The sequence below is a fragment of the Ictidomys tridecemlineatus genome, chromosome 10, assembly GCF_052094955.1.
Source record: "Ictidomys tridecemlineatus isolate mIctTri1 chromosome 10, mIctTri1.hap1, whole genome shotgun sequence".
Taxonomy (NCBI): domain Eukaryota; kingdom Metazoa; phylum Chordata; class Mammalia; order Rodentia; family Sciuridae; genus Ictidomys; species Ictidomys tridecemlineatus.
The window spans coordinates 25,887,688-25,906,048 of record NC_135486.1 but is presented as its reverse complement, the minus strand read 5'-3'; the positions used below and the strand labels follow the sequence as shown (position 1 = coordinate 25,906,048).

The window sequence follows — 18,361 nt, the reverse complement described above, 5'->3', positions numbered from 1 at the left end:
AAGTCCACTCCCTGGTGTGTTCTCTCCCATGTGCTAGCCTCTTCAGTAAACCTCGATACTGCATTATGTGGCTGGAGGTTGCAGCCAGGAGAAGCCATTCTGGAGCTGGTTTTAAAGGTAATTAGAGTCTTGTCTCTTTAATTTAAAACTCTCTAGCAATTTGCTCACAGTTTGAACCTTCTTTAATGAAGCCAGTGCTAGTTGCTGGCTAGATTATATGTTTACTTTCATTTGTGCTCAAATTTTTATTAAGAGTTTTATAGGCAAAATCTGAAAAAGCATAATATGTTTCACATGTATTAGAATGAAATACCATTTTATCTTAAATATTATATGTGAATAGGTCCTATACATAAATATCACCGACTTATAACTACATGACAATAAACTTTTAGTTTCCGTGCCATACTTGATGGTTAAAGGAAAACCCTAAAACCAGTTAAATTTTGCAGAGTTCATTTAAGCAAGAAAATGGACGAGTGGCCGGGTGGCGTACACATGTAATCCCAGTAGCGCAGGAGGCTGAGGAGTACAAGTTCATGCCAGCCTCAACAGTGAGGTGCTAAGCAACTCAGTGAGACCCTGTCTATGAATAAAATATAAAATAGGGCCAAGGATGTGGCTCATTGGCTGAGTGTCTCTGAGTTTAATCCCTGGAAGCCCCCACCACCAAAAGAAAAAAAAAGGAAGGGGAGAAAAAACAAGGATCCACTGACTTAGTAGCTCAGGACTGGAACAGCTTCAAAGAACTTGGTTTCCCTGTGTGGCAGGATAACCCCTGTGAACAGGAGCCTCATGGGTTGCAAAGAGCTTGAGTCCCAGGACTCTGAAGTTGATGGCTCAGTCACTGCCCTGGGCTGAGACTTGGCTGTGTTACTTTAGTGTCCTCCAATCTAGACTTTCAAGTAGTGTGAGCACTAACCTAATTGCAGTTCACAACCTTGAGGACTCATTCTGCCCCAACCTAATTGGATAATAACACAACAAATACAAGATTAAAGAATGAGTAGCATCTCTGATTTTTCACAAGTTATTTTAGAAAAAAAATATACTTGAGGACTGTAAATACTTTATATGATTTCCACTATTTTTGATTCATAGCAAAATGAAGTGGGCAATAACTGAACTATTATCAACGCTGGTTTGAATATAGTAAGCAAAATGACTACCTTGTGAAGTGTGAAGTCAAACATTGTGAAAGGTGTGAATAAGGAATTTATCAATGATAAATAGTTCTGGGACCTGTAGTTTAGGAAAGACCTACAGTGCAAATAATAATACATAGAAAACTGAAGTTGAGAGCTGGAGACACAGCTCAGTGGTAAGGCACATGCCTAGTGTACTGGAGGACCTGGGCTTACTCTCCAGCCCTGGAGGGAAAGAAAATTAGTTTGAATATTTTCAAAACTCAATATTCATATGCGATATACTTCAGAATGCAAGATATTTTAGTGTAATGATCATTAAAAAGTATCATTTCACTGGATACAGTGGGGCGAAGCCTGTAATCTCAGTGACTTGGGGCTGAGATAGGAGGACCACAAGTGTGAGGCCAGACTCAGCAATTTAGTGAGGCCCTAAGCAAATTAATGAAACTCTATCTCAAAATTAAAAAGCAAAAGGGCCAGGAATTTAGCTCAGTGGTAAAGTGCCCCTGGGTTCAATGTTCAGTACTAAAAGAAAAAAAATGCTCATTTCAGTTAGTTGTGGTGGCCCACATATATATAATCCTGGGATCCCAGCTGCTCTGGAGAGGCTGAGTCTAGAGGATCAAAAGTTCAGGGCCAGCCTAGGCAACTTAGTGAAACCCGTTCTCAGTTGTAGAACACCCCTGGGTTCAATCCCAAGCACCAGAATAAATAAATAAATATATATACTTATATACATACCTCACTTGAAACATTGTTCTATGCATGCCATGTAAAATTGAAATAGCTGATTATGTAAATAAAGGTGAAAAAAGAAATGATGAATGCCCCATCACAGAAATAATTTTCACCAGTTCCTGATCTCTTAGATGATCTTGCACTTCTTTGTTCTTAAAGGAAATCATTAGTGTACTTTTATTATTAAAACATCAAAGCTATGAGGAACCTCATATTTACGTGTTTAATTAATTTTTATTACGCTTATGAATGATTCCCAAATTCAGGTCAGTACACTTCAGAAAAATATATTTTAACTAACCTTTAAATCTATATGTTCAATACTATCTTCTGAAGTTACTTTCTTCTACTGCATATTGAAGAGCATTAGAAATTGAAAATTTATTTCTTCTATTGTTGAATTAGCTGTTCTGTTGGTTCATATTGCTGATCATTTTGTATAAAATCACAGTTAGTCATAGGAATGTTTGTCTTTCAAAAAATAGGATTCGTAAAAGCTGCAACAAAGAATTGTTCTTCCTTTTGATAGATAACTATTCAAAATTAGCTTACACTTATTCACCATAGAACCATAGAAACACTTTTAAAGGTAACATATTCACCAACATTTATTGTTATCTGTATGAATAAGATCATAACACTCCTTAATGATTGAGTATTTTAATTTCTGTGATATCATTTGTCATGCCCATTACTCCTCTGTCTTCATTTTTTTTGGTGTCTTTTGTATTCTTGATAAGACTAACTAAAATTATTTCAATTTTGTTTATCTTTTCAAAAAAGGAAAAACCTCCAACTCTTTGTTTCATTGATATTTTGTATTTATTTTTGTTTCTGTATTTTTTCCACTCTGATCTTTGTTATTTTTCTCCTAATAATATGAGGCTTAAAGGTTTTTTTTTTTTTTCTTTTCTAGTTTCCTGAGGTGCATCATTAGGTTGTTTATTTGAAAGCTTTCTCCTTTCTCCTATTGCTATGGACTTGCCTGTTGATACTGCTTTTGCTGAGTCACATACAATTCTTTCAAGCTCTGATTTTCCTCAGGCTCAGGGAGTAACGGGTTTTTAAGGAGAGGAAAGGATGAATTAAGCCTGGAGGCTGGGCAGGGTCTTCCTCAGAGAGTGTATTTGTCTTATCACAATAGATTTTGACCCCCCAAAGCAAGCTGACAAGAAGAATGTTACAAAGGCCCCCTGAGTTCTGGGAATCAAAGAAATGCTTGACACCCAAACTATTCAGGTGAGGCCTTGCAGAATTTAGACTCTGCAGGGGAGGCCTTTCCTTATAACTTAAAATACCGAGTAAAAGGGAGGGGATTTCCCCCCATATTTTTTATTGGTGCATTATAGTTGTACACAGTAGTGGGATTCATTGTTACTTACCTATACATGTACATAACATATCAATATAATTTAGACAATATTTTCCCAGTATTTCCCCTTTCCTTTCCCTCTTTCCTCCCCCTGATCCCTTTCCTCTATTCTACTGATTTTCCTTTGATTTGCAGGGAGAAGGCATTAAGGGATTTGAAAAGAAACTGAGTGATCTTGCCAAGGACAACTTCTAGAAGGGGATACCCTGTTAAAGTTCAAGTTATGGCTAGACACACTGCTTCAGAGGGTACATGCCATAAACTTTGGCAGCATTCACATGAAAGTAATTTATTCTGAAGGTCTGCAAAGAGCTATGCAAGTTTAGCAGTCTCCTCCTAGATTTCAAGGTCATACCCAGTGGCTCAGGCAGAGACTTTTTAAAGGAACAGAACCAGCACATTGAGCTCCCACTAAGGCAATGCTAAGCAGAAGTGTGGGGTCAGAGCTAGAAACAACACAGAATACATGCTAGGGCAGTGACTAATGAAATCATAGGAGCAGAGCTATCACAGACAGTTCTCATTATAGTAGTACAGAGGCAAGTTTGGGATAGGGACTGTTGCCCAAAACCCCAGAACCGTAGAACCACATCAGTGCAACAGGGCTGGAGCATGGGCTAAGCCCAACAAAACCACAGGACTGTCAAGTTGAACTCCTTGGGGATTCCAATCTCCTTGCTGAATCAGCAAGACATGGAATTAAATAGATTTCTTTGTAGCTTGAGGACTGAACTTAATACTTGTTACTTCTTTCTTCTTGCCTATTTCTCCATTTTTTGGAAAGTAAATGTCTATCCTATATCAGTTTTCCCATTGTATTTTGGAAGGAGATGACTTGTTTTAGTTTCATAGGTTCACAGCTATAGAAAATTTGCCTTAGAATGATTTAGGCTTTGAGTCTCACTCTTATTCAATTTAAATGACTTTGGACTTGGAACTTTTGAGTTGAGGCTGAAGGAAGTGAAAACTTTGAAACTATTGGGATGAAAAGAATGTTATTTTGTGTGTGAGAAAGACATGAATTTGGGGGCAAGCAGAGGATGCTAGGGTTACCCAATCGTAGGTATTCTATGATAGCAAATGAAAGTGGACTAAGACAGTGGATATTCTTGCCTTAGTCGTGATCTTAGAGGTAAAGTATTTAACTTGTAACCATTTAGTATGATACCAATTGTAGACTGCTAATGTAAGTTGAATATCCCTAATTACAAATGCTCGTGACCACATTTTTGTTGTTGTTTTGAAGTACTTATATATACATAATGGTACACTGGGGTGGGACCTGAGCCTAAACACAAAACTTATTTGGTTTGCATATTCACTACATAAATATTTTCCAAAAATAGTTATATGCACACTCCAAATAATTTTGTGCATGAGGCAAAGAATCATGATGTGGAATTTTCCAATTTGGTCATTATTATTATATAGAAAGTTTCAGAAGTACTAGCATTTCAGATTTTGGATTTTTGGATTAGGATTATTCAACTTGTATATGGCCTTTATTGTCTTGGAGTAACTCCTTCTATGCCAATTTTTTTGAGTGTTTTTATTATCAAATGATGTTGCTTTTTTCCCATCTATTGAATAATAATGATTTTAAAAGTTTATTCTGTTAATGTAATGGATAATATTTAATGACTGGTATTTATTTAACCACCTTTGAGTCCCAGAAATAAATCACAGATGAGCGAGTCTTATGATCCCTTAAGTGTGCTGTTGAATTCATCTTATATTGAGGAGTTTTGGGTTTCTATTCACCAGGGATATTCATCAGGTGTATTGGGCTATAATTTTCTCATAGTATACTTGTGTGGCTTTTTTGTCGAGATAATGCTGGCCTCATAAATGAATTTGGAAGTGCTTACTGCTCATCAGTTTTTTGGGGAAGGACATGAAAAGGATTCATGTTATTTTTTTTTAAAAAAACTTTATAGTTATACAAGGGAGTTGGGTTCATCCAGGTCCTGGGCATAAAGTTATCAGGTCCTGGGCTTTTCTTTCATAAAAGAATTTTAATAACTAATTTAAACTCCTTGTTTACCAGTCTGTTGGGATTTTGTATTTATGATTCAGTCCTGGTAGATTGCAACTTTCTACAAAGATTCATTTCTTCTAGGTCATCCAAATTGCGGGTATAATTGTTCATACCAGAATTTGTAGTACATTTTGTATTTTTGTAGTACATTTTGTATTTTTGTGCTATTAGCTGTAATGTTTCTTCTTCATCTTGAAATTTATTTACTTCCATATTTGTCTAGCTAAACTTTTATCAATTTTGTTTATTGGTTAAAAAAATCAACTTTTAGGTTTGTTGATGCTTAATAGTGTTTTCTGAGTATCTTCTTAATATTGTTTTTTTTTTGTATATCTTTATTTCCTCCTTCTTAATATCTTTAATTTAGTTACTTCTTCATTTTCTAGTTCTTTGAGGTATATGTTTGAAGCTTTGTTATTTATTTGAGATCTAAATCATGTAGGCATTTATAGTCATATACTTATTTCCCTTACAAAATTCCTTTTCTGCACCTTATATGTTTTAGTATGCTGTGTTTTGATGTTTGTCTGTGTCATTTAATTTTTCTTTCAATTTTGTCATTGACCTATTAGAAGGTCAGGAGGATGTCATTCAAATTCTATATATTTGTGAATATACCAATATTCCCTGTTATTGATTTATAGTTTTGGGCTTTTATTTGGCAAAGATACTTGATATAATTTCAGCATTCTTAAATATTTGAAATTTGTTTTGTGGCATAACATATGACCTATCCTGGAGAATGTTGTGTATGCTCTAAGAATAATGTGTATTCTGCTATTGTGTAGAATATTCTATGGATATCTGTTAGGTCTATTTGGTGTAACATACAGCTCAAGTCCAAGGTTTTTTTATTGATTTTATGTCTGGATGACCTATCTATTGTATTAAAGATGGAGTATGGAAGCACCCAACTATTATTATTATTTTGAAATCTATTTCTCCCTTAAGATCTATTAACATTTGCTTTTTTATATTTAGGTTCTCCCATGTTGGAAAGAATGTGTGTGTGTATATATAAAATGACCTTCTTTTATCTCTGTCTTACAGTGTTTGGCTGAATTCCTCTGTGAAATAGAAGTGTAAACACCACTACTGCCTTTTGGTTCTGTGGCATGGACTGTCTTTTTCCTTCCCTATTCTCTTCTATGTCCTGAATGTTTGTGTCTCCCTAAATGTCACCGTTTCATTCCTAGTGACCACAGTGGGCATATTAGAAGATGAAGTCTTTTTAGGTGAATAGGTGATGGGGTTCCATCCTCAAGAGTAGAAATAGTGCCCTTACAAGGAAAGGCTAGAGCACTTCCTTGCCACTTCCCCCTAGTTAGTTTCATCTAGTGAGAAGACGCCATTTGCAAAACAGAGAATAAGCCCTCCTGTGACACCAAGTTAGCTGGTGCCTTGATCTTGGACACTCAAGAACTGTATGAAAGATATGTCTTTTAAAAATAAGCCACACTGAACAAATCATATTTGTTAGAGTGGCACAATGGAACTGAGTTAAGTATATTCAGGTGTTAATATTAAACACAAGGGTTACTTGCTTATTGTAACCAATTTCATTGAAATTGAAAATCTGTCTCAACTCAATTTATCTAAATCAGGATCTCAAACAAGAGGAAAGCATTTAATATAAGCCTGATGGTTTTATGCAATAAGAGGTAACAATTTATCACCTTAAAGTTTTGTATATTTTTATCTCTATTTTCATCCTAAGATTATAGCTTTTTAAAAATCAAAAATGTTTCTAGCCAAAGTGATTTTAACTAAATACTGCTGTCTAAAATGTAAAGACATAAAATTACACTTCAAAATCTTGTTACTGAAATTTTAAAAACAGAAAAAAATTCTTGCAACAAAAACTCATTAAAGCATTATTTGACCTTGAGATCATTACCAATAAGGCCTTTATATTTCTCCACATTATCACCTTGCTTTTTAGGCATTGTTGTCTTAAAACAACTTATTCTTAAAGTTCAAAACTGAGTATATTAAAGGTTGAAAAATTGTACAATATAATAAATGTTGATACTCCTCAACTTAGAATGGTGTTACATCCTGATTAACTCATGATAAATTAAAATTATTTTAAGTTGCACATGCATTTAATATACCAACCTATCATATATCATAGCTTAGCAGAACAGTACTCTGTAGTATAGTGATTGCTTACTTTGTTAATCACAATGCCAATTGGATGCGGTTAACTGCTGTTACCCAATATCATAAAAGTAGTCTACGATGTATTTCTAGTTGCAGAAAAAGATTAAAGTACAATTTCTACTGAATACATATCACTTTCATACTACTGTAAAGTAAAAAAAAAAATCAAAAATTTAGAGACTGTCTCATAATTTAGAGACTGTCTTTTTAAAGGAATTAAACAAGTCAATCCTCTTAACTCTAAATATAAATATAGTTTTTACAGATTTTATTGCATTTTCTGCCAATCATTTTTCCATAGTTATATAGTAACAGTTATGATAGTTTTATAGTTATATATCCAATTAAACTTCTATTCCTCTTTATGATTTGTTTACATTGTTAAATGTACTAGATTCATATATTTTAGAAGCTCACATGTCATCTTTTTACATTTGCTTATGGATAAGTAATACTTAGTAACTGATTATATTTTTTACTAAAATAAGTCATGATTTAGTTTGGTTTTTAGATCTTTCTGAATTTTATAATTTTGAAGATAGAGAGTCTATCTTTTCATGCACTGTGAAAGAGAATCTCAGAGAGCCTCAAAAGTTATGTAGAAAACTTTCAGTTTGGAGAATGAGGGATACAGACAAGCATGGAAGTAACTGCATCTAATTTCTTGCATAGATGTTTTATGAATAGGATGCATGGTACTTTGGTACACCAAATTTGAATGCAGTGCTTTTAAGATGTGGGGCTCTAGCCTCTCAGATTCTAAACACATTAGAAGGTATCAACTCAAATTCTAATTTATGAATAAAAATGAGTTAAACAATAAAATAAAATTGAAAACTAGATTAATAATAAAAATTCTGAATTTAAGTGGACATTTTAATGAGATTAAGAGTATCTCTTCTTACAAATGGGATATTCCAGGTGACCATCAATACACCTTGTACGAAATGATTGATTTCGCGTTGATGGAGAATATCCATATTTACACACAAATTCAACTGTGTCCCCTGATGAAGAATAAAGCTTTTGGTGTTCTTTCCATCTTAAGGTTATGTGATATCTTTCCATGATTTCTTCTGATATTACACATGCATCTGAAAAAAATAAATGAGTATAATATATTAAGTTAGATATGAGTCTTTTACCAAGACTTTGGAGTTTTCAAGTAGAATGTTTTTAATATTTCAGAAATTCTTCCTGAAAACTCTTCCTGAACAAATTCTGTGTGAATACCAGATAAATTAAAATAAAGTTAAAGTAGTAAATGATGTAAGAATTAGGTGGTTAATGTGTGATAATTATATTTTATTACCAATTCTTAAGATCATTTATCATATTAAGAGCTTGGCATTTTAGAGTGTAAAACCATTATGGCATTATGGCTGACTTTGTTTTTCTTTTTTGGACCGGGAGATTGAAACCAGGGGCACTTTATGCCTGAACTACATCCACATTCCTTTCTTTTATTATTATTGTTAGACAAGTTCTCATTAAATTATTGAGACTTGCCTTCAAACAGTGATTGTCCTGCCTCAGGATCCCATGTTTCTGGGATTACAAGAGTGCACTATCATGACTGGATGATTTTTCTTTAATTAAAATATTGGTCAAAAGGCTAGAGATATAGCTCAGTTGGTAGAGTTCTTGCCTAACATGCACAAGCCCTGGGTTCCATCTCCAGCCTCATAACAAAAGAAAAAAAAATATTGGTCAAATGCTACAAATCTTCAGTTATGTAATGTATAAGATAGAGAGGGTGTCACATACATAAGCAGTATAAAAGACTAATAAAACTGTAGGGAGTCGCCCGGCTCCAAAGACTAACTTCCCCTTCCCCGGAGAAGAGCCATACAATGGTGAGCCGTGCTGGCTCACATGATCCTTACCCACCAATTAGACTAGCCCTGCTGGCTCACATGATTCTTACCCACCAATCAGACTAGCCTGCTGGCTCACATGATCCTTACCCACCAATCAGAAAGCACCCCATGCCAACTGTCAAACCCTTCAACCTTTAAACTGTCAAAATTGTCAAACCACCCCCAGCTCTATAAATGTGCAGAGCTATTCCTCAATAAACGGACATTTTCTCTGAGGACAAGCCTTGTTCGTTCTTTCAGAAACAACAAGTTGGTTATCATAAAAGGTAAGAACAATGAACATACCTTAATAAGACTAACCAAGAAAAAGAGATAACTCGAACAAAATAAGAGATGAAAAAAAAGACATTACAACCAATACCTCAGAAATACAAAGAGTCATTAGGGATTATTATGAGAAAATGTATGCCAACAAATTAGAGAACCTAGAAGGAATTTATAAATTTTTAGACACATATATTCTGCCAAAATTAAACCATGAAAACATATAAGCCAGAAGAGATCAATAATGAGTAATGAGATTGAATCAGTAATAAAAAGTTGAGGAAAGCCCATGACTAGATGCTTTTACTGATTAATTTTTTTGAAATCTTTAAAGAAGAACTAATTCCATTTCTTTTAAATTTGTTGTGAAGATTTGAAAGAGAGAGAATCATTCCCAGCCCATTCCTTGAGGCTAGCATTACCCTGGTACCATAGCAACAAGAACACAAGATAAAAGAAACTGTAGACTAATAACCTGATGGACATAGATGTAAAATTTCTCAATAAAATATGAGTAAATCTGAATGTGATTCAACGGAGAATCATAAAAATTATTCACCATAATCAAATTGGTTCCATCCTAGAGATGCAAGGTTGGTTCAACATATTCAGTTCAATAAACATAATACATCCCATTAACAGAATGAAGGATAAAAATCATGTGATTAATAGATATAGAAAATGCATTTGAATAATTTCAAAATCACTTCCTGATAAAAGTCCTGAGCAAATAAGGTTTGGGAAGATCATACCTCAGCATCATAAAGACCATACCAGACATAGCCATAGGCAATATACTGAAATGAGAAAAGTTGAAAACATTTCCTCTAATATCAGGAACAAGGGTATCTATTCTCCCTGCTCTTATTCAGTATAGTACCAGAAATTTTAGTCAGAACAGCGAAATAAGAGAAATAAAGGGCATACAAATTGAAAGGAGAGAAATCAAATTATTTGTGTCTGTAGATGATATGTTTAAATATATTAAAAAAAACAAAGATTCCACCAAAAGAGTATTAGAATGGATAAAGTCATTAAGGTAGAAAGATACAAATCAATATACAAAAATCAGTGAGATTTTTATACACCAATAATGAATGTGCTGAGAACCAAATAATAGAAACAATCTCATTCACTAATCTTTACAACAGCAAACAAAACAGCAAAGAACAAAAGACATCTACCACACACTGATTAAAGAAATTGAAGAAAATACAAAATAAATAAGAAACTTTCCATGCTCATGGATCAAAAGAATTAGTGCTGGTAATAATACCTTAAGCATATATTCCTTCAGCAATAATACCTTAAGCAATTTACAGATTAAAAGCCATTCCCATTAAAATATAAAAGATATTCCTCACAGAACTAGAGAAGAAAATTCTAAAATTCATATGGAAGCACAAAAGACCCTGAAGAGCTAATGAAATCTTGAGAAAAAAATAAATACACAAAGGCTGTAAGCATCACAATAACTTATTTCAAGACATACTACAGTACCATAGCAACCCAAACAGAATGGAGACACACTATCCTTCTCTCTCTCTCTCTCTCTCTCTCTCTCTCTCTCTCTCTCTCTCTCTCTCTCTCTCTCTCTCTCTCTCTTTCTCTCTGTGTGTGTATATACATATATATGTGTATTTATAGATTGATAGCTATAGATATATCCATGCATCTATATCTGCTGATTCTTAACAAAGTTTCCAAAAAAGTTTCCAAAAGAGAAAACATTGGGTAAAGGACCACCTCTTCAATAAATGATGCTAAAAATGGATATCCACATACAGATGATTGAATCTTGATTCCTCTTTCCATGTACAAAATTGAATTCAAAATGCACACAGGCTTAAATGTAAAACTTGAAAACTCTAAAACTACTAGGAGAAAATATGGAGAAATAAGAAACTGGTTCAAACAACAATTTTCTGGATAGAACCACAAAAGCATAAGAAACAAAAAGCAAAAATTGACAAAGTTGATATATTAAATTGAAAAACCTTCTGCACAGCTAAAGAAACAGTCGACAGAATGAGACAAGCCATGGAATGGGAAAAAGACTTGCCAGCTATGCATCTCACAAAGGGTTAATACCTAAAATGTATAATGACCTCAAAAAAACTAAAAACAAGCAATCCAATTAAACATTGGACAAATGATTTGTGAATAGACATATCTCAAAGAAGTACAAACAGTCAAAAATACATTAAAAAAAACCTACTCAATATCATTAGCCATCAGGGAAATGAAGATGAAAACTACAATGAGATACCATATCGCTCCAATTAGAAGGTCTATTATTAACAATAAACCCTAAAATTAATAAATGTTAGGATGTGAGAGAAAAAGAACACTTAAACACTAAGAACTAAGAACACTTAAAGAACACTTAAACACTAAGAACTCTCTTGGTGGGAATTTAAATTGGTACGATCAATATAGAGAGCAGAAGTTTTCTCAAAAAACTTAAATTAGATATGCTCTATGACCCAGCTATCCTCCTTCTGGGTACATATCCACAGGAAAAGAAATCAGCATACCAAAGGGATATCTGCATGCCCATGCAGTGTTACTCACAGTAGCTAAGATATTGAATGAGAACTATGTTTATCAATAGATAAGGAGATAAAGACAATGTAGTATATTTACACAAGGGGATATTATTCAGCTACAAAGAAGAATTGGCTCTTGACATTTACAGCAAAATGGATAGAACTGGAGGACATTATGTTAAGCAAAATAGGCCAGACACAGAAAGATAAGACCCATATATTCTCTCTCATATGTGGAATATTAAAAAGGGTGACCTCAATGTAGAATGGTGACCAATAGAGTTTGAGAAGGGATATAGGGTGGGTAAATAGAGGTTGGATATGATCATGCTGAGTGTATGCATATATAGAAATATCACACTGTCCCCCATTAATAAGGGCAATTATTACATGCTAATAAAAATTTAAAAATATATATAATTGTACTTGTTAATTATTTTAAAATAAAAATAACTTGTTAATCTTTATTTCCTCACACATGAATATTTGGTAGAGAAGCATTCCACAGAATTTCTTTTTTAATATGTGAATTATTGCTATTTTACACAGAAAAGTATCATACTCAAGGTGCTGATTTTCCCAGGTCCCATGAGATTACTGAAGTACTTACGTAAACATTTTGGCGGGTTTGACCACTCTCCATTTCTACATGTTACTGTCTTGCTACCCTCAAGTTGATATAAGGATTGGCACTGATATTCAACTGATGAACCCATAGGATATACTGGTAATGGGAATGAAGTGAGGTCTCCATTGTCAATAGCTGGAGGAAGCCCACATTTTCCTGAGGAATCTGGAAAAATATCATTTCATTTATGAGAGAACAAATCAAAATACAGGATAAAATTAAAGCCAGCACAAACATCACTCTAGATAGCATCAAGATTTCATGATTTCTGGTAACAAATGATTGCTCACAGAAATCTTAATCATGGAAAATGAGAGTTACATTTTAAGCTCTTCTTTTCATCTCACTGAAGGCGCATATAAACCATCAACAAATGTGTCTGCTTTATAGTGATTCAATACTAAAAAATGTGTCTTAATATATAAATGCTGAACAGGTAGATAGTGAGGACAAACTAAGGAAGTTTCTTATTATATATGACATTACGCAGTATTTATTGTGTCCCTTCTGACTTCTTTTTAATTTCCTTTTTATTACAAAAGAAACAAAAACTCCTTGAAAAAAGTTCAAAGGAAGTAATTTGTAGAAAATAATAGAGAAATATTGTCGTCCTAATCTGGACAAAATGAGTAAAAGTCATTGTCATCTATTCCTTTTTTTCAGGTTTAGTATGTTGAGGTTTTTAAAAAATATTGATATGTTATATATGACAGCAGAATACATTACAATTCATATGACACATATAGAGAATAATTTTTCATATCTCTATATACAAAGTAGAGTCACACCATTCTTGTCTTCATACATGTACTTAGGGTAATGATGTCCATCTCTTTCCACTGTCTTTCCTATCCCATAAGACCCCTTCCTTCCCCTTTTGCTAAGCATTATTTATAATCTTGGACATAATAAATTTTAAATGCCAATATAAGAAGACTCTAGAAGGTACAGAGAATTCACTCTGGCTAGGAACTTCAGGATTTAAGGAATGGCAAATAGGTTGTTATATGAGTTCACTTTGGGGCTCTTGTGTGTTCTAGATGGAACATTGGAGAAGGCTAGTAATCTCAGAAATGATATCAAGTAGAGATAAATAAGGAAAAGCTCATGCAGAGTCTCATCCCTTTAACCTAAGGACAAGGAAGGGAGCGGCCTTGCTAGTCTAAGAGATCTTTAAAACAATACATGACCTAATCTAGAGAAAATAATAAAAACATCATAAGGCACTGATGACCAGAGACCACCCACATATAGGGGTGGCAGAACAGATCCTGTATGTCTGTAGAGGCTGAATGAGAAACCTGGACTTAAATCCAGCATGGCTGTAATGGAGAACCACTGAACAGGAAATTTAAATAAAATGGGGGAGTCTCAAATGTAATACCTAAAATATCAAGTGTAAAATTAAAACTTACTCATCATATTAAGGATCAGAAACATTAACAAACAAAAAAGATAATAAAAGAGAATACTGATGTGATAAAGATATTGATAGTCAATGTTTCTTAAAAGCTCAGTAGGGTTTAGAACAGATAAATATAACAAAAACAAAACAAAATGTCTCACTGTACAGACTGAACAGTTTGAGGATGACAGAAGGATAAATCCATGCACTTCAAGATATAACAACATAAATTACCCAGTGTGAAAATAGACTGAAAAAAATCAATCAATGAATCAAACTTCAGAGACCTTTAGAGGAAAAGAAAATGTCGGAGAAAGAAGGGAGAAAGGATAATTGAGTTATTAAACAAATGAATAAACTAAGGAGGAAAAGGTCTATTATATTATATATTCTTCCTTTTAGCAATTACAGTATCATTTTCTCGATCCTGTAATTGCTAAAAGGAAGAATATATAATATAATAGACTTTTTCCTCCTCAATTTGTTCATTTATGTTTATTTATGTTTGATGTTTGAAAGAAAATTATATTATTTGGTAACAATGTTCACTGTATGAACAGGAAATACTAAAGGGTAAATGGATTTAAATGGAAGCAAGATTCTCATGTTTTGATCGAAAATGTCATTACTAGTAGAATGGTAAGTTGCAAATATATTATGTATATATTGTAATTCCTAAATCAACATTTTTTAAAAGAAAGGTAGTGGGGGAAGCTATCATAGAGATACACTCAAAACCAGGAAGATAAATCAAAATGAAATTCTTTTAAACTGTTCCCTGAAAATAATGGAAGAGATCAGAAACAAGAATGAGAAATAGAGAAAATAAACAAATAAAACAAGAAACAAAAAACCCAATATTTATTTTATATATAAATGATCTAAATATACTAGAGGAAAGAGCAAGTAGGGCAAGATAGATACGTAAAGGAGACCTAATTCTGTGGTTTACATAAAACTGACTTCACCATTAGCTAAAGGTAGAATCAAAGTAAAGTGAGAGAAAATAAATTAGGAAAAATTAATTTTTAAAAATAGAAATGGATGATATAATATCTACATTATTCATTTCCTGAATTCTAAATATTAGAATGCTGATGACCTAATATCCAAACATTTTTATAAATATAGTGATTCCCTGGCTAGCCTCAGTCACATATTTTCAAATATACTCTCTATACAGAAGATGCCCAAATGTATATTTATATTCTATGATCAGTCTTCAATGACCTATTTTCTGTTTCTTAAAGTAGATATCTCCTGGAGTTGCCAAAATGTATTGAGTGTCTTAACGTTTAAGATGAGGAATTTTCTCAGAATGTAACTGTTCTATTAATCTGGTTAAATGTGTTTTGAAAAAAATACACCATATTTCTTAATTCATTTTGCCAGAAAATAAATCTTTAGCAATATCATATTATTTGCATTTCAAAAAATATAATCCCTAAGAATGACCTGGTTTTATTTTTATCAACATATTTTACTCACATTATGTCCTCAAGCAAAGAAAAATTAGAAAATATGATCTTCTACCTTTGCACTGAGGTGGCTCTGTCCAAGTTCCATTTAGACACATCACTTCTACTTCCCCAAATATTTCAAAAGGTTTGATACATTCATAACGTACTCTCTCACCAGATGGATACTTAAGCATCTGGTTTGATATTATATTAGCATTTTCCACTTTGGGTGGATTCACACAGGAAATATCTGGATAGAAAGAAAAGAAAGTATCTCCACCTAGTGTTCATTTTGAGTAGCTAAACAATGAATAAGATTCTGAATACATTTTAAGTAGGATTGAAGATTAATAAATACTTTGTCATGAAGAACTTTTCTGATTTTAATAAATTCACATGTAATACAAGGAAAAGAAGATATAGCGATTTTTTTGTCAGAGCTAACCTTTCATGCCTTTAAATCTCTTTGCTATCCTTCACCAGAACACTGATAGATATTTTGTCCCCTTAAAAGCCACTGAGAATGAAATATTTCCCCTTGGGTTGAGTACAACAAATATTACAAAGTCCATAAGTGCAACCTGAACTTTAAAATTCAACAAAAAATAAGAGTAACAAGATTATATAGCATCACTCTTTGGTATACAATTATCTTGCTCTTTAATTGACATTTTAGCCTCTTAAAATAAAAACTGAAAGATGCATCTCTTTAGAGAATAAGTCAAGTATTAAGAACATAGTTTGAAGAATAATTTGTTATTCTTAAAACACAGTTTAAAGATGCTATGTACAACTATAATGCACCAATAAAAGCAAAAAAATAGTTAAGTAAATCTTTAAAAAGAGGAAGATTATCAATTAAAAAACTAAAGATGTGAGAAAGTAACAGAAAAGTATACCTATATTTATAGAAACATAGCTTTTTAAATTTATTTATAAGTGCTTTTGGATACTGTGATAAACTATGTGTAATTCCTCAGAGAGTTTTAGGTGCATGGTTAGTAATAACAGACTATAGCAATAGTTCCCAAATTGAGGAGTATGTAAAATCCTTTGGGGAACTTGATGAATAATTTCAAGTCATATCTCAAGATTATTTCTTCCAGTAGGCCTAAGGTGACCTCAGGAATTTTCATTTGAATTCAAAAAATCTGTTCAAAAATTTGATGCTGCTGGTCTAGGGACCACACTCTGAGAACCATTGGGTGTGAGATTAACCACTGTATATTTAATTAGCACCTTTCATTTCTAATCTTAAACTTACTTTGTCTTGGCCTGAAAATTAATCTATACTCATTTTTAAGAATGGTATAGAAAATTTAATATTTCATAAGACACTATACATAAATTTATAATGCCATCAACGTACCTTTGCACATTGGCTTTCCTATCCATTTGCCATTAATACATGTTATAGTATTGGACCCATCTACTTGGTAAAATTTTGGACATCTGTAAGTCACTTGATCTCCTGATTTATATGATTCTTTCCTCTCTCCTAAAAGCGTGGCATCATCAAAGTTGGGTAAATTAAAACAATCTGTTTCTGAAAGAAAAAAAATATGTATTTGTTCACTAAATTATAATATTTGATAGTAATATTCTAAAATAATACTTAGCTACCTATAGAACCAATGAATAATGCATAATATAATTCTGACACCTTGGCAAAATATGATGTTTTGACTTCAATTGAACTGTTCTAAATTTATCAAACATATAAATAGGAATAATGCTTGAAGATATTAGTAGTTCTAATGCATTAGATCAGATTTTTATATTCAAATTATTTTTTCCACACTTGCCATATGTATTATGTATTTCTACTTTTGGCTTCTGAAAATGTGAATTAGTTATAATAATTATTTCAAAGTTTTATGAAATATGTATTTTGTAGTGAGATTGGTGATGAACTGGAGCATGAGATGGATGAGTAGGGGCCAGTTTCTCTAGGAACAGAGAGAGATAAGAATTCTGAGAATGGATATTAGAGGACGCTAAATGTTCACACAAAATGATGTGAAAGTGAAATCAGGTACCTTGTAAAATTCTAGAATTACAGCTTACTTTCTTATTTGTATTACTTATACTTTGAATGAGGGAATCTATCACACATATTATAAAATTAAATACACTGTACTTATGCATTCTGGTGGGGAAGACCATTTTCCTCCTAAACATTTTATAAATGCAGGTCCATCAATCCCAAAACCTTCAGAACAATTGTAAATAATTTCTTGTCCATATGGGTAACTGTCTAACTCATGAGACACAACACCATTAGGAATGGGAGGTGGAGGTTCACAAGGAAGTCCTAAAAAATAAAATAATGAAAGGATGAATCCATATTTTACAACTCAGAAATTCAATTTTATAGGTCAATTTTGATATTTCACAGTTTTTGAAAATAAATAATAATAAATAAGCTAGTATAAAGTCACAGAGAATGTGCATAAAGGCTTCTTAAGTCCACCTTTCTCATGTAAAACTCAAACTGTAAAAACATGAGCAAGAAATTGAAATAAAAATGTTGATGCTTTTAAGAGATCACCAGAGCTTCTCTAATCAACCATGAGTGAAAAACAGAAACATACTCAGAATTAATAACATTGAATAAATTGATGAGATGAATTTACCAAGTATTGTAAGACATCAGAAGGAACACTTTAAGAAAAACAATTTTAAAATATTTAAAATCTTGTTTGCAAAGCAAACA

General features: G+C 32.8%; 1 protein-coding gene across 5 annotated transcripts in view; it reads right to left on the bottom strand.

Annotated features, from left to right (window-relative positions):
* Nucleotides 1-8,314: 8,314 nt before the first annotated feature.
* The window catches only part of Cfh (complement factor H), an 82,762-nt gene continuing 72,715 nt past the window's right edge, over nucleotides 8,315-18,361 (bottom strand). For 3 of the 5 annotated variants that reach the window (XM_078022521.1, XM_078022520.1, XM_078022517.1), the window contains 5 exons: nucleotides 17,786-17,959; nucleotides 17,015-17,191; nucleotides 15,719-15,895; nucleotides 12,763-12,945; nucleotides 8,315-8,553 (listed from right to left, as the gene is read on the bottom strand). In XM_078022521.1, coding sequence (XP_077878647.1) covers nucleotides 8,345-8,553; nucleotides 12,763-12,945; nucleotides 15,719-15,895; nucleotides 17,015-17,191; nucleotides 17,786-17,959 — 920 coding nt within the window. In that variant the 3' untranslated portion in view covers nucleotides 8,315-8,344. The remainder of the gene's footprint in view (nucleotides 8,554-12,762; nucleotides 12,946-15,718; nucleotides 15,896-17,014; nucleotides 17,192-17,785; nucleotides 17,960-18,361) is intronic. The other 2 variants (XM_078022519.1, XM_078022518.1) reach the window with 2 other exon arrangements.